Source organism: Tubulanus polymorphus, chromosome 2 (assembly GCF_964204645.1).
Source record: "Tubulanus polymorphus chromosome 2, tnTubPoly1.2, whole genome shotgun sequence".
Taxonomy (NCBI): Eukaryota; Metazoa; Nemertea; class Palaeonemertea; order Tubulaniformes; family Tubulanidae; genus Tubulanus; species Tubulanus polymorphus.
Genome location: NC_134026.1, coordinates 14,361,969 through 14,379,803, shown reverse-complemented (window position 1 = coordinate 14,379,803; position 17,835 = coordinate 14,361,969). Strand labels below are relative to the sequence as shown.

General features: G+C 33.1%; 1 protein-coding gene across 1 annotated transcript in view; it reads right to left on the bottom strand.

Moving 5' to 3' along the window:
- Window positions 1-17,835, bottom strand: part of LOC141898436 (delta-1-pyrroline-5-carboxylate synthase-like) — a 377,354-nt gene that overhangs the window by 182,291 nt on the left and 177,228 nt on the right. Inside the window, exon 9 of the mRNA XM_074784307.1 lies at window positions 5,409-5,626. Within this exon, the coding sequence (XP_074640408.1) occupies window positions 5,409-5,626 (218 nt within the window). The remainder of the gene's footprint in view (window positions 1-5,408; window positions 5,627-17,835) is intronic.

Sequence of the window (17,835 nt, the reverse complement as noted above, 5' to 3'; positions counted from 1 at the left end):
AAAAAACAGCAGAGTCTGAAATGGACAGAAAAAAGGTCAATAATAGAATTTAGAACGCACATGGTGCACTTGGTCTGTGTAAAAAACTTCAAGTATGTCATATTCCCACAAAAAAGGTCTGAGGACCAGATACAAGAACCTAATAGATATTGAAGCTACCAAAGCTCATTAGCTCATGGAAACCTTTGGAAAAAAAACCGGGTGATGTCTCGGAAAGGGAGCAGCTTAAAAAGTTGGCCACCGAGCGCATACAAATTTAGGCGTATTTTGCTAAGTTCGAAGCGTCAATGTTAGTTGATGAGATGGAGGGCAAGGCCTTAAAGGGCCAAGAGGAAACATTTCCGCAGCCACTGATATTATTGCCGAATTAATGGCATTTGAAGAGAGCTATATATGTCTGCGTGTTTGATTGCTTTTATAGAATAATGCTCAGCGTCTTTAAGTTGCTTGTGTGCTGGGTTATTGTATCTAGATATAAATATGCACTACGTAAATATTTTCTAGTTTGTTATAGTTGCTAAATGGTATTTCACGAAAGAATGATTTATTAGGTCTAGCTAGGCAAGCCACTTGGTTATCAGTGTAACGATAGTCGAAAGCGCCCACTGCATGTATATACCCTACGAGCAATTATCTAACGGGGGAAGCTCGCCCTATATCTCTGTACACAAGATCAGTAACGCTGTCAATCAAACTGTTGGCGCAGGGCTAATTGATGAGCCTATTGTTAGCCTATTGTTCGGATTTTTGGGTGTGAGGTATTCACCTCGTCAGACATGGATAAAATGAGCCAGACTATAGAATAATATCAAAACTCATGTACAAATTACACAATAAAGTATTTCATGGTCCAAGAAGTAATTTTCATCTATTAAAGGTATAATGAAGGTAACTTCTCTGTCATATTTTTAATCTAATATTTCCATGTTGTGTACATGTATTGCATCAAGACAATTTTCGGTATATTTCTGTTTAAATTTTCGAGATAACTTATATTTGTTTAGTACACCAACAAAACATTCAATGACATCATGTGAAATTGGAAAGAACGACAATGTTTCATACAACATTATTGATAAAAACTGTGGAGTTGGTTGTCCGTGATTGATGTATTCTAAGGATATATTTTTCTGGAATTCTGTTTTCATATTAGTAAACAAACAGTGTCCATGTAGTTTCTAATTAATTTCTGTTTAACACCAACTATTTACCTATATGATCACCATTTCTAGAAAAAAATCGGTCGAAATGATGATCGGCCATATTTCAGGTGAATATATTGTATTCTTGTAAGATTTTGGCAGCATTTTACCCTAATTCCGCATAATTCCGCATTCATCGGAATGTCATCCCGGCTTCATTAACACTTCATGTACTTAAAACTGCATATTTTATTCACAGGAACCAGCAGGAACATATAAAACATGTGATTTATAAAATATATTTATTGCAGAACGTACTAAAAATCTCGGGAGATGCAATGATAGCGTAAAAATCTTAATTATCAACCCGATTTTCAAAATGTTTTCACCGCGCTGTGGATTTCGTAAGCGAAGTCATTATGGTGCCAAATACGCATGCGTCAGTTGGCTACGTCATCTTAAAACTACCTTTATGGATTGCTTTTAGAATCAACGCGCAGCGCTGCTATCCAGCGATGTCGAATCCCACGCACCCCTGACTGTATGATTGACAGCGTTACTGATCGTACCAGTGTGTAGTACACTGATAAAGGGCGAGCTTCTTCCTGTTAGATATTTGCTCGTAGATATACCTAACAAATTACTGTGGTGTTTATGTGTTTTTAAGAAATACTATGTGTATTGTGAGTAAGAATAGAATATGTTATTTGTGCAAAGGTCAGATTGAGCGCTCAAAGGTGAAGCTTACCGGATTGGTCTAAATGAGGGTATAATTACGAGTTTATAGTTTATTAAGGAATACGTAATTATAGTGAATTTGAAGAGCCCCAGTTAAAAAGAGCGAGGAAAGCTCAAGGGGTAGTCCTGAAATAGGGCAGAGATTTGAAGCTTGAGGAATGGATTAATCCTCTTTAGAAATACGTTTTAATATGTATAGGGCTGGCCTCCAGGTTGAATTTCTATACAAGTGGGTATTCGATAGGGTCAAATGTTTTTAAGAACATACCAGTAGTGTATGGTACGTATTTCGTCGGCCAGAACCAATTTTATAGATGTTGTTATAGTGTATTCCGGTATTGCGTGATATGGGGGATTATACGGAAATAAGAAATGTCACGATACAGCTATTTGTTAGGTATGCTGAAATGGCCATTCAGTGGATTGTTTTTCTTAGAAAGGGTTGCTCATTGAGTAATACAATAAGTATGTTATGTATTATTCGGTAGATTTGGTATCTTAACTGAATGGTCGTAGACAGCAGGGATTTGTGCGCTATGTTTTTTTCCAAACAATCAGTACGTCTTGACCGTTTATATACAGGATGATGCATCGGCCGTCGTACATATCCCCTGATTTGCGGGAAGGACTTAGAACAATTCGAAAATTAGTTGATGTGGGTGGTTCGAAAGACCATAGGCACAGCAGTTAACGATAAGTTTTGAGAATCGGCTGTTTGAATGGCACTGATTGAGTTTTGTCAAGAGGAATTTCCCCTTACTTTTGGCTGATGCATCGTAATGACTTTCCTTGTCAATTTATGACTTCCTTCCATAAATATATGGCGGCCTGCATGTCTATGTTCATCGGCTCCAAGCCGCAAATAGCTGTTCAGAATCATCTGCTATCGGTTAGGGTAACTGCTGATAGTTAGAACAGTGGGAAATTGACATGTTGTAATTTTGGTACTTTAAAGACAATCAAAAAATGTTTTAGGAAGTTGTATTTGATTATTTTTTTTGCTTCATTCTTTTTGTGTACATATGTTTAATATTCTTAAGTAATGGATTGAAGTACAGTTAATATTTTTGCACTTAGATAATTATAATTTGTTGCTTAACGAAAAAATTCCATGAAAGAGTCCATGATAGTATCTCCGGATTGTTTTAGGTTCGGTTTATAATGTCTAAGATTTGGAATCGTACTTGTTATAAATATGTATATTTTTAGCGGGGATATCGTTGATGAAGATGACATTATGTTTTATTGCTTTACGGTTGAGTTCACTAGAAAAAGAATGTTGTATTCGTTATTGTGTACTGATTGCATTTATCGTTGGTAGCTGATACCTGGCGTTTTAGTATCAATTCTGGTTTTGATTTAGGTAGGGGTTCTTTTGGTTTTAAAAAGGTGGGTATAATTTTGTCGTTTGAGGCCAAACGACCTGGGCCGGTGGATATATTGTGGAGATTTTCAGCACATATATCATTGAACTTTCATGAATTATATCAAAAAGCTTTTATGGAACATATTAGAAGGTTTCAGTTATCAGCAGTTAAACTATACCAACAAGTAATGTACGGAAGCTGGACATCATGGCCAGTGTTGCAGTTACCAGACAACTTGCGCGGATACGTACGTCATACATAAACATAAATAGAAGTAACATAAATAAACAAGGAAGTGACGTATGTGTCTACGTAGGAAAACTTCATATGGTGCGGCCATGGATTCTGATGAGTGCGAAAAGATATTTTTACATTATTGTGACGTGTGCAGATACGTCATCACCCATACATGGATGGGATGAATGTTGTGACGTATGAATGCGTCACAATCCATGAGTTCCAAGCCATGTGTGGTCCTCCACACATGGCTTGGAATCGCACATTGCCTGCACACGTTACTAAAGAGAAAATGATATAAAAAGGGAGCGTTTATAGTTGTTAATAGGAAAGGTTAAAAAACGGTTTAAGAAAGTTGGATTTTGATTTTAGAGGTTTGAGATAACAGAGCTTCAGGAAGAGATTGTATACATCTAATGTTAGTCAAGAGATAATGAACGAATATATAATTTAAGAAGTCGTTAAGTTATATACGGGAGCCTTGGAAGAAAATCAAGAACGAGGACTGAAGATCCGACCTAAAGACAGATCCCGCACAACATCGCCGAGGGATTCAATACTACAACGCTAGTCGGAGAACCCAACCCGGATCCACAACACTGGTAGATAAACAGAACCATAACATTGGTGTACAATCCATACCCACAACAATAGCCTGTGACGTATTATCTCACCATAACATTCCACCGGGCTATGTAAAGCGTCCCTACGTGTGGTATTCGTTACGAGCTCGAAATTTAATACTTGAACTTGCTCGAGGCTGCCTGTATATCAAGCTTCCCCACATAGATATCTATATCACTGTCACCTATCCTCTATGAATGTCTTATGTGTGACGTAAGCATTCACGAAGGTTGCTTGTTAACCGCAACCACTGCTTCCTTTCCCGTTATCTAAACAACTAATTTATCACCCCAATAATAATACAACGTAGCTCCGTTATACAATAGTCCAGATTAATGACGGTTCGCCGCTAGATAAATCGACGTCGACAGAAAAAAAAAAACACAACGTTACAGTTGATAACTTTTACTAAGAATTTAGGGGTTAAGACATTGACGGAATAAATCAACATTGAACCCAGCATTGCCATAACTTATCTGGATTTTAACACTACATTAGATAATTCAATCACATTCAGCAAAAAAGACGATCATCACTTACCGAAGTCGTCAAAACAGCGTGTTGTGCAATTTATTGTTCATCCAACTTGTTGTTTGGGGAGTACCCCGTGCTGCAGAGGGTGTTCCCTTAACATCCAAGCAGCTTTCTCATAATGACGTCAAAAAGCGCGATTATGTAGGCCGCGGCCGGAACCGTTGAAGAGCAGTGATTAGCTGAAAGAGCCCTCGTTATCCCAAAGCGGGACCGATACTAGGTTTATTCTCCGTAGTTTCGACTAGGTAGTTTCGACAACTTTTCACAGATTATTCACATGTTATCAGGTATTTCGTATTTACTTATATTGTTTAGTTGTGGTTAATACGCCATTTTCTGTACGTATCCATGTTTTTCACATAAGTTTCTCTCTAAATTGTGTTTAGGTAGTTGGGTCCGCTGGTCGGTACGGAACCTACCAAATTACGTAACAGGGGAACCGGAAAACTGGTTACCCTGCGTAGCGGCAAATATGTGTAGTATATATGTGGAATTACATCTGCTGTATTTTGGAGTTATTGCGAGTTGGCGGAATTTTGTACTCATTTCTATCATTAGGTTTTAGTATATCGAGTTTTTTTTTCTGCATGTTTTCAATTTGTTGTTTCATAATTGCGTAGATGTTTCGATGCTTCAACTCGATGTTCCTATATAGTGTCACCTTTAAATGTATTTATGAACACAGTTGATACGTGACATTGGTTATACAAATAGATGATTTCATTTTATTAATTTAATGAGTCGTCAAATATACAAATATACATACCTGTGGTAAACAATCAGGGCGTGACTCAAAAATAACGAGAAGAACACCGATAGGCACCGACACTTGTTCCAAAATCATACCTTCTGCGATCTCAGTACGATTTATGACTCGTCCTATGTTGGTGAGCGATCTTTCTGCTATTTGGTGCAATCCTTCAGACAGATTCAGGATTTTTTCCGGTGACAGTGCTAGGCGTGACAGAATTTCGATATTTTTGCCTAAAATTGAAATAAATACGACGTATTTAGTAATATTGGCATAACGGACCATAAAATGGCTGCTCCTTTCGGAAGTGACATGCTGAAACGGTGAAGCGGTGAAGTAACGGTGAAGTATATGATATCAACATAAGCTTAAAGTAGCGACAACGGGTTTTCTGCGTTGCTGGTTCATACGGCCGTAGGCAGTTATGTAAAAATTTGACTCATTGAAGTTTATCAGCGTCGATTGTGGACAAGTTTCGCGCTCGTTTATAATTGTATGAAGACCAATTTATCAAAGCCGAAAAAGTAATAAAATCATGGAATTTAAATGGAATAGAATATAGCATATTTTAATATCAAGAATCCGAAATAGATTATGTAGACAATCGTACATATCTCCAAATAGATTATAAAAGTGGTGAGATGTTTAACTAATTAAAAAAATAAATATTGAATAAAATTAATTTTTTTTTTGCTTTAATTCTAAAATATTAATCCATTTTCTTAAAGTGATTGGTATATCAGTAGTTTTTTCGTTTCTAACCGTGGTAGTTTCAGAATTGCTTATTTTCGAATAAATTTTATTCGTTTTAAAATGAGTAAAATTACAAAACCAGTTTGTAAAAACTATTTTTAGATTTTATATTCTTTTCACCTCCCATTCATATGGCAGAAGAATTAGTTGATACAACTAGAATTCTACTAGAATGTTACTAGAAATACACTAGATGAACAAGCTAGTTGAGTCGTTAATTTGTTTTTTTTATTTCTTGTTGAATTTTATTTAATTGTGTTTTAACTACCAACAACTAAAATTCGTCTAGAATGTAACTAATGTAATATATCTATGTTTTATGAAATATGTAATGAAATTGATATAAATATAAATAATCCAGATTTTAGAACAAAAATTGGAACAATGAGAACCATTCCGTGTCCTGAAAATATTTAATTTTAAAAGGTATCTTCGCTTAGATTCGACTACTAATCGGTAAAAGCGCTGTAATCAATGTGATAATAATTATAGCGCTCTGAAAGCGTGGTTTAGAATTTTTTCAAGGAAATCGTCGAATGAATCTCGCGACGAAAATACGGAGACCTGACTAGATAATAGATTCGCCCTTCGTTAATTCCTAATTTTCAAATCCCTAACATCATCTAATGACCTTGAGATTGGTCTCTGCGTCAGTCAAAAAAAAAACCAAATCAGGGAAATGAAATCTGCTGCGTTAACTAACTGCTGCTAAACGCATTCAGAAGTGAGAGCAATCTGAATCGAAGATTATAATTCTTTACATGTAGCGACGAAAATGCTGATACCGACTTGAATGGGTTAGTCACCCTGCAAACTCTGCTGCCCGATAAGAAAATGAAATAACGTCTAACCGATCCGGAATTCCGATCCGGATACGTCATCTAAACTCACCCACGCGCAACAACAGTGTTAAAGAGGAAGATTTAAGAGGAAGAAGAATTATCATTATTTGGATGCATTTCAAACATATTCACTTGGTATACAGGTCGGCATCATGAACATAGGTATAGACCCTTCCAACAATATTACTTTATGTGGGTGCTGCATATCTACAAATTAATCAATGTAAAAAATACGCCTCAATTTGTTCAACTTCCTGGTTGTTGACCCCGGAATCGGTTCAAGATTTGTTGTGGGTTCATCCGATTCGGCCCGTAGAGAATAGCCTATTACCAAATTTAATAGGTCTGGCTCCATATTATAAATACCGATTTATCGTATTTCTTTAAGCACCGATTTTTATAGTTCAGGTTCTTAGCGAAAGAGTGTTTTCTGAGCTGACAAAAATTATTTATAGTACGTTTGTAAATCATATGTAGATCAATATTCTTGGACTCATGCCGCTAGCAGGTCCTCGAAATCGGCTATGTTTGCATCGTTACTCACTCGCTCGACAGAAAAGACACACACCTCAACACTCGGTAGGTGCGGTCGTAACAAATGGACAGATTTGGTTCCGGTAATAACAAAGAAAGCAAATTGCCATTTACGGACCTTAACTCGATACAATTTGTTGCAAGAGTCTTCAGACGTTTAATGGATACAAATTGCAATCGTATCTCGATAGAGTCTTCTCAACAACTGCCGGATAATGATTAGACATATCTATTAAACATATTTGATGATCCTATTAATCTGTTCTACATTCAGTATTTTAAATCTAATAAAACTTTACAAGTCTTCTTGGGAAGTTTTCGATTTGCTTTGATGTATGATCTTAATAGTTAGTTGTGCATGTGTCTATACCCTTAGTCTAAACTACAGCTCGATCGGAATCAAGATAGCCGAGTCGCGGTCATTGTTGTTCGGCAAAATCGGCACTTATGCACATTTTGAAGTTATAATGGGCAAATTTTAAACGACGCTTTGATCGATTGTTACCACCAATCAATTGCAAAATTGTAGCTCATGATATCTATAACTATATCTTCACTAACTTATTTTGACTAAACGTCAACGTACTTGGTATACAGAGTACTATGTATCCGTAGCTCTATAGCTGGTATTAGTGTTGGTCTTTAGGTCCTATGAAATTAATATCGTTTATTTTCTGATTTAAGATGGATTAAGACCAAATCTTAGTACGATATTTGAACTAGCAAGTCAGAAAACCCATTATCGCTGCTCTGCAACTATATCTTAATTTGTATTTCAGGTGCACAAGTTGAAACAAGATCACCAATAATTGGAAATTTAAATACATCATTCGATGCACAAAATGCATTTAAAGTATTATATGAAGATTCAATTCATAATGATAAAAATAGATCAATTCCAGAAAATATTATAAGATGTCAAAATTATTTAGATAAATCTCGTATAAAAACAAATTATTGTATTGGTCCTAATTTTATTAATTAGGGTTTTCTGTTACATCACAGAAAACCCTATTGAGATTCGCGTGTTTCTTATCATTATTATTTTATGTCACACTATTTTCACTACCAAATTTTTTTGCCGGGACTAAAAATTTTTCATTTCAACAATAACATAGCTTCTTATTCGAAAACACATTTTTTGTCAGGATGAAGAAAATTTTTGGTTCAAGCAAAAAGCGTATTGTACGATCAAACAGAATAATTTTCATTCGAACAAGATTTTCTTGTTGGAACATTAAGTTTTTAAGTCGAACAGCGTGTTAAGGTCGATTTGGAAATTTACTCGGTCTGGTATATGTTGGATTACTGTGTATGTCATTTGCCAGGACATTAAACAGAAGACAACTTAGGATACTACCTTGCGTGACTCCACTAGCTTGACCGACTTATTCCAAGATGAGGCGTTCCGTTGATTTCGGCTACAAGTTTTCGTTCAGAGATAACTGCTGAGCCATTTGGGCGACCTATCATTGAAACTGTTTCCTAATAGCCTGTTTAGTAATGGCTGATGTTGTGCCTTATCAAATGCTTTGTCGAAATCCACCGTTGAACAGGATTCTAAGACTGTGCAGAAAACCCGTTATCGCTGCTTTGCAGCTATATTTATTATTTTATGTCACACTATTTTCACTAAAAGAACTAAGGCTTTGTTACCTTGCCGCTGTTGTCGATACAATCCGTATGATATCGTTCAGCTCACTGAGATCTACAAATACTCCGCGTGTTTTTTCATGAATCATCGTTACAAAAGCACTGTCGGGCCGTAAACATTGAAAATTTAGCCCCATTCAATGGGGCGACATGTTTTTCGAGTCGTCATCCCGAAATCAACCCGCAGGCCGATTGTCACTTCGATTATCAATTCAAGTATAAATGAACTAATTTATTGCCGCAGACTTCACATTCAGCCGCGGTCTTCAAACAGTAATTTTAACAATAGCCCATTTTCCTCATCAAATCATATTACCGATACACTGGAAATTTACTACTTTAGATTTTAAAAGCACTTTCGAGCCGTAAACATCGACGAATCGACGTGTGTCACTACATCGTTGTTCCGGGGATCAGCTGCGAGTTTCTCCTCATCATGAGAATCAAATCGAGTACAAATTAATTTGTTACAACCAGTGATTTGGCTGCGGGTTTCAAGATGTTAGTTTAATAATACCTATTTTTCTTTACCAAATTAACCGTGTATTTACTAAGATAAATCTTTAGTGTACCGCGGAGTCGTAGGCCTAAACTAAACACGCCGAAGAGATATAGCGGCGAAAAGCTGTTATGTCGACGAGGTATCAAAATAAAAGAATATATTACTTTATTCGGCCGCGGGCTTCAACCTCTATATCAATACCATCAATTCTCTATATTTCCTACAGTACATACCAATCATTGTCAAATGCACAAGGTATTTACTAAATACAAGTATATAGAACACTTTTATCCATATGTTGGACTCACACTTGACATTCGGAGTAAGCGTTCGCTGTGGGGGAAAGGAGATCGTTCGCTGTGTCGCTTGAAGTGTTTATCGAGTTTTACGCGACCTTAAAGCTTTAGGCCTACCGGTACTGACATTTACTATCTCAAACAAACACAGTATAAATGTTGCGTTTATTAACGGACTCATTGGATTGAACTTCAAAACAAAATTTACGATATTTAGGAGGGTTGTTATTCAATAGGCCTACGACAAATCAGTCCGGATGTTAGGCCTATGCATATACATAGGCTTACATAGGCTAGTAGCCTCTACTAGGTTAAAGCTAAGTTCACTTTATAGGAGGAACCAGATTTATTAAAATGCATGTTAATTAGTGATTAACTGGTTCTGACTTGCAACGATCAATCACAATTATCTATTTTACTGGCAAAGATTTTTTTTGGAAAATTTCGTCTGAGCAGACAGCTTTATAAGCCAGACTTTTCATTTGAGTTTTTTCATCATAAATGAAACTGGTATTTCATTAATTCCTAATGAGTTTAGGCGGACGTAGGTCAGCTTTGCGACGGCTTGTGACTCACTGCGACGCCATTCACTGCGACCGCCAGCGACGATTGTGTCACAACGACTCATCGACCTACGCTCCCTTGCGAAGGGTTGCGACTGTCAGCAACGCCAGTTTCAAGGAGTCACACGTGTTCTACTTTCTGCGACGCGACACGACTGTCACACAACCGACCTACGCGACCTTGCGACTTGCAGAAACTAGTTGCACACAATCATATCGCAACCGACTTGCACCGAAACTTGCGATGCAACGCGAGGATCGCATCGCGTCACAAGGCCGACCTACGTCCGGCTTTAAGTTACTGCGGAGCCCCAGAAATATCTTTTTTTTCGTTCAAAAGACCTTTCCCTTGAAAATTCTTTCGTCGAAACAAAATTTATTTCGTTCCAACCAATAATATTCTTTTCGATAGTACCAATTCGAAAAATCGTTAGAACAAAGTTGAACAAACTTTTTTTTTTTCCAAACGAAAAGTTTTTCGTTCGAACAATCGTTCGATCGAACAGAATCGTTTTAATTTGAACAGAATTTTCTTGTCAGAACATTAAGTTTTTCGTTCGAACAAGTATATTGTAAAAAGTTTTTTCTCCGAACCAAAAGTATTAAGTATTTCGTTCAATCGAACAGAATTGTTTTCATTCAAACATTCGGTCGAAAAAATTGTTTTTGCACAACCAAATTTTTTTACCGGGACAAAAAGTTTTTCATTTCAACAATTACTTAGCTTTTCATTCGAACACATTTTTTGTCAGAATGAAGAAAGTTTTGGTTAAAAAAAAAGCGTATTGTTCAACCAAACTGAATTGTTTTCACTCGAACACGATTTTCTTGTCGGAACATTAAGTTTTTGGTCAACAGCGTGTTAAGTTCGTTTTGGAAATTTACTCCGACTGGTATATTTTGGATTACTGTGTATGTCATTTGTCAGGATATTAAACAGAAGACGACCTAGGATACTTCCTTGCGTGACTCCACTAGTTAGATTGACTTATTCCAAAATGAGGCGTTCCGTTGATTTCGGCTACAAGTTTTCGTTCAGAGATAACTGCTGAGCCATTTGGGTGACCTATCATTGATACTGTTTCCTAATAGCCTGTTTAGTTAGTAATGGCTGATGTTGTGCCTTATCAAATGCTTTGTCGAAATTCACCGTTGAACAGGATTCTAAGACTGTGCAGAAAACCCGTTATCGCTGCTTTGCAGCTATATTTTTAGATCTAAGATTTTATATGAAAAATGGGATATATAATTGGTTATAATAATCTAATTAGAACATAAACAATGAATGAATCATTCGGTTTTATTGATATAAATAAAAATTGTTACTGCTTCAAAATTAATGGATGGTTTAAACAAAAACATATTCAATCAACTGAAATTAAAACTGAAATATTAAATTAAAAATTATTCTAAATTAAATGATTATAATTCATCAAGAAATATAACAAGCAGCCTATCGGCTGATACAGCTCCGCTGTTTTATGATAAGATTTTACAAGGACCACCTACACAGCACTCTCAAGAGTTCAAATCCAGAAAACAGCTCTTTAACTTTTAAGCCCTCGGCCCATAGTATCTACATACAAAGCTTCGTCAATACCAGATAACGATTGTAGGACTAGTAGCAATTGAAAGATTTAACAAGTGTGACCCGTACAGCGCCCCCTAGATATTAGATTTGGAAAATGGCTCAGTAACATTTAGCCCATGGTTAAAAATATTGACATACCTTATTTCGTCAAGATTGGATAATAATTGAAGGACAAGTAGCGATTTAAAGATTTAACAAGCGCTAACCGTACAGTGCCCCCCTAGAGGTTAAATTTAGAAAACCGCTCTATAAGTTTTTAGCCCTTGGCCCATAGTATCTACAAACAAAGTTTCGTCAACAACGGACTATAATTGTATGACGAATAGCGATTTAAAGATTTTACAAATGTGACCTGTACAGCGCCCCTAAAGGTCAAAATGGGAAAATGGGTCCATAACATTTTGTCCCTTGGCCTAAGTATCTAGAAACCAAGTTTCGTCAAGATCGGATTATAATTGTAGGAAAGTAGCGATTTAAGAATTTTTAGGAGCGCCACCCCTACAGCGCCCCCTAGTAAGCAAATTAAGAAAACGGCCCTACAGATTTTTAGCTCTTGGCCGATATTACCTTCATACCATGTTTGGTTAAGATTAAAAAAGAACTGTAGCACAAGTAAGAAATTGAAGCAAAAGTTGACGGACGGATGGATAGTCGGACCGATAATTACTCGAAGCTCATCCGCTGACCTTCGGTCACAGCGGAACTAAAAGCATATAATATTCAACATGAAATAATTGAAAGTAATAATCAATCAGTAAGTCTTTTCAGATCAAAGGTCAAAAGGTTGAGAGAGGGTAATCCCAATTGGGAATACACACCCTCTCAACCTTTCAACCTTTAATCTGAAAAGACATATATGCACTTACTCTAACAATTATATATATATGAATTTCATATATATGAATATCATATAAATGAATACCATATTTATGAATATCATATTTATGAAATTTGATACTTCTTAAATCAAATTTAATTAAAAATTAGTATAATAAATAGAGAGTAAGTAAGTACACAGTGACAACAACAAATCATTTCTAACTAGAATTAAAGATGCTACGAATGTAAAATCAGTAGATTATAAATTTAATAAGTTAACAGAATTAATAATTTTTAAGAAATATTAAATTGCAAATATTGATGAATCTGGTAATAAATTAGTAATTCATTTATAATATGACGGATTAAAAGGAAATAAATATAAACTCATAACGTATTTACCAGACAGATTTCATAGATTATCTACTGAACATATTGAAGAATTATGTTCTGGTGATTTCTATTTCATATATAAAGGTAAGAATGAAAAAGGATGTCATGATATAAATTTTCAATAAAATGAAATCAATTTTAATAAAAAATTTGTCATTAAAATGGAAGCAAATAACAAGTACTACTGTCTAACATGTAAAGTTAATATAGATAAATCTCAGAAAGCAAGACATAATAATACTTAATCTCACTGAGAAAATGAATTGATATTAAAATATACAGATGATATATTAGGAACTAAATTCGAAGAATTAAAGAAAAAGGAATATATACATGTGATACATGAATTCAATCATTCAGTAACAAAAGATATTATAAACAACAAATCTAAAAATCCTATTAGAAATATTAATAATAATAATTGAGGTGAAGATTTTTTTGATAAAGATAATGATAAAAACAAAAGACAATTAGAAAAATAAAAAATAAATTAAGAAATAAAAGCCCATACATGGAAATGTTAGAAATTATATTAATTCATTAGATTATAAAAGAGAAATAGAAATAACTGAATTGCATTTAAATGAAACATTGGTCCAGCCTCTATTGAATTCAAATTTTATGAAGTTAAAACATCAGAAAAAATAAATTACATTTAGAAAATATAAAAAATACAATTGAAATAATTACAGATGCAGAACATCCAAAAATAAGTACATATGCTAAATAAGATTTATAAAATCTGAAGATAAACCAATATATAATATATATTCTCATTCACAACATATTATTTCAAAACAACATATAGTTGATAAATTAAATGAATGTTATAATGACGTGAAAAAATAAAAGAGACGAGATGCATTTTGAAGGATCTGGTTTGATATTTGATGAAATTATATTTATAAGTTTACATGTTTATAATACAAAATATAAAAAATCCAAACCAATAGATGAAAGCAATTCATCATATTATAAAGATGTTAATATAAATGCGAATATGATATAAACAACCACAAACTATAAATATACAAATAGTGTAATAAATATTTACTATAAGGCATGTTCTAAATGTAAAAAATATATAAATCGGTAATAGGGAATATAGGGGTTCAGATAAATTCTCGCACACTCGAATTTATTTTTCATTTTTATGAACTCGCCCTCTCAACCTTTAATCTGAACCCCTATATTCCCTATTACTCTTAAAATATTAATCTAATAACTTCTAAAATCAATTTTAATAAAAAATGGAAGCAAATAAGAACTTCTGTTCAACATGTAAAATTGATATAGATAAATCCCAAAAATCAAGACATAATAAAACTAAAACCGCGTAGATAGACATAGTAGTGAGATAAGGATTGCGCGCTTTTGCCCAGTGCGCATGCGGCATGGATATTGTAACTGGTATGATTTTGATATCAAGGATCTGAAATGACTTATCAAAAGTAGCGAGGAATGAAAAAGGATGACGTTAGCCGACGAATGGAAGAGGATTCTAAAATGTTAATCAATTTTTAACAAAAATATATATTATAAATGGAGTCAGAACAATCACAAACTATCAATATTACAAACAGTGTTATAAATAATATTGATTATAATATTGATTATGAATACTATTTATATTGTAAGCACCATCTAGAATTATTAATTGCTGGTGGAAAATCTAAGGAATTTTTAAATAGAATTATTACTTTTCAAGAATAATATGCCATGAAACCGGATAAAGTAATAAAATATTTTAAGATTCATGAAGAGTCAAGATTAGCTAGAATAAATGATTCTATTTCTGATGGTATTGTCAAATGTTACTCTAAATTATGTAACCGGTTAATGTCAATTAATATTGAAAATGAATTATATAACGATTTAAAAAATGACTATTTAATTATGACTATATTACAAAAATGGGTTGGATACGCTTCATTCCAATTAGGAGGAATAATGACATTGATTTCTACTGGTGTCGTAACATTTTCGAATATCAAGCCTATAGAACATAAATCAGGTAAGAACGAAACAGATGGTGCCGTACAACACCCACACGGCGAAACAGAAAATGAATCAGAACAAAAATTAACTAAAATAAATGAGTGATGACGTTAAGAAGAAGCCTAGATCCGAAAACAAATTAAATGGGCAAGGGAGTTGGGTGAAAGATCTTCAGAATTAAAAAGAGCTAAGCAAAAGAAATTAACTGATATAAATGAATCACAGAAATTATCTGATATTGATTCGAATGATAATCCATCTAATTCTTCTAATGCTGGAAGTAATAATAAATTATATATTACAATTGGATTAGTAACAGTTATTATATTCTCCGGTGTAACATATAAATATAAGTATAAATCTGATAATAAAGATGATGATAATAATGAATCTAATATACCAGAAAATAAGTCAAGTGATAAAATCATTGAAACTAAATCGAAATTATTATTAATGGATTAAAATAAGATGAAAAAAGAACAATATTTAAGAGATTTATATTATAACCCAGAAAGTGAAGTATACTCTAGTGTTATATTCTAGTGTTTCAGAATTATGGGATAAAATTAAATCTGATAAAGAAAATATAAAATATAGTGAATTAAAATTATAGTTACAAAGTCAACCAACATATCATATCCACAAGAAAATGGATAGAAATTATTTAACGAGAAAAGTAATGGTTTCATATATTGACCAACAATGGCAAGCAGATTTGATTGACATGAAGAACTTAGAAGAACACAACAAAGGATATTTCTGGATATTAAATGTTAGAGATATATTCAGTAGATACGCATGGAGTATACCAATCAAAAATAAAACTGGTATAGAAGTTACTAATGCCTTAAAATCAATATTTAAGGAAGCTATTCCAGGTAAGATACAATTTGATGAAGGTAAGGAATTCTATAATAAACATTTCAAAAAATTATTATCTGATAACGATGTGGATTATTTTTCAACACACTCAGATATAAAAGCATTTATTATAGAAAGATTTAATTAAACATTGAGAACTAGAATGTGGAAATATTTCACTGCTAACGAAACATATAAATATATCGATGTGTTAGATGATTTAGTTAAAGGTTATGATAATTCTAAACATAGTTCTATAAATATGAAACCTATACAAGCTAGAAAAGAAGATAATTCAGAAGTTGTTTGGAATAATTTATATGGAGCGTTTGTTACACATGATTTTGGAGAACCTAAATTTAAAATAGGACAACATGTAAGAATATCTAAATATCGAAAAACATTTTATAAAGGTTATACTCCTAATTTTACTGAAGAAATATTTAAAATTAAAAAGATAATATTAACTAAACCATTTGTTTATAAATTAGTAGATTTCAAAGATGAAGAAATATTAGGTTACTTTTATGAACAATAATTATCACTTGTACCAAATCCTGATGAAATAGAATACAAAATAGAGAAGATATTGAAAACAAAAACTCTTAAAGGAAAAAAGTATTCTTTGTGAAATATAAAGGGTATGATGATAAATTTAATGAATGGATTTTATCTAGTAAAATTAAAAGAATAAATGAATAAAGATTTATTTATATTTGAACCGCATAATATGTTAATTACTGGAGTAACAAACTGTGGTAAAACCCATTTTATATTAGATCTATTAGGAACTATTTATAAGAATCATTATGATAATATAATATTATTCTGCCCTACTTATGAAATGGATAAAACATATGATAGAGATATAGTTAAGATAAAAAAGTTTATTATATTAAATCCTAAACTAGTAAAAGAAAATTGAGATAATTGTATAAAAATAGCAATTGATATTTATAAAGGTTCAATTACATTATTTATTATAGATGATTGTGCTAATTTACATGATTCAAAAGTTAGAGAAAGTGAACTTTGCTATTTAGCTTTCTCTGGAAGACATTTTGGGATGACAACGTGGGTTTTAAATCAAAAATATAATTCAATTGTTAAAGATTTTAGGGAGAATATAAGATTTTTAGTTTTATTCTACAATAAAGATAGAAAATCTATGCAACAATCATTGGAAGAAAATCAAATTATACCTACTGAATTACATGATGAATATATGAATAAATTAAAAAGTAATAAAGGCTCAAAATTACTTCTGAGGCTTCAATTTCCTTATGAATATAAATTTATAAAATAAGGCATTTAAAGCATTTATGTATTAGATACGTAAATGCTTAAAATATTTTTTTTTAATATATTATTTATTTTAATTTTCAACTAAAATATTTTTATTTTTTCAACTAAGTTTGAAAATAATAGAAGTTATATAGATTAATACATATTAGATACATAAATACTTAAATACGTATTAGATACGTATAAGATACCTAAATGCTTAAAACCCCCTTTTTTATTAACTATTATTTTTATACCATTTTCAACTAATATATTATGTGAATGTGAGATAATTAACATTATTTTCATCATCATCCTCCAATTCATCATCAAACTCAAACAATTTATTAAAC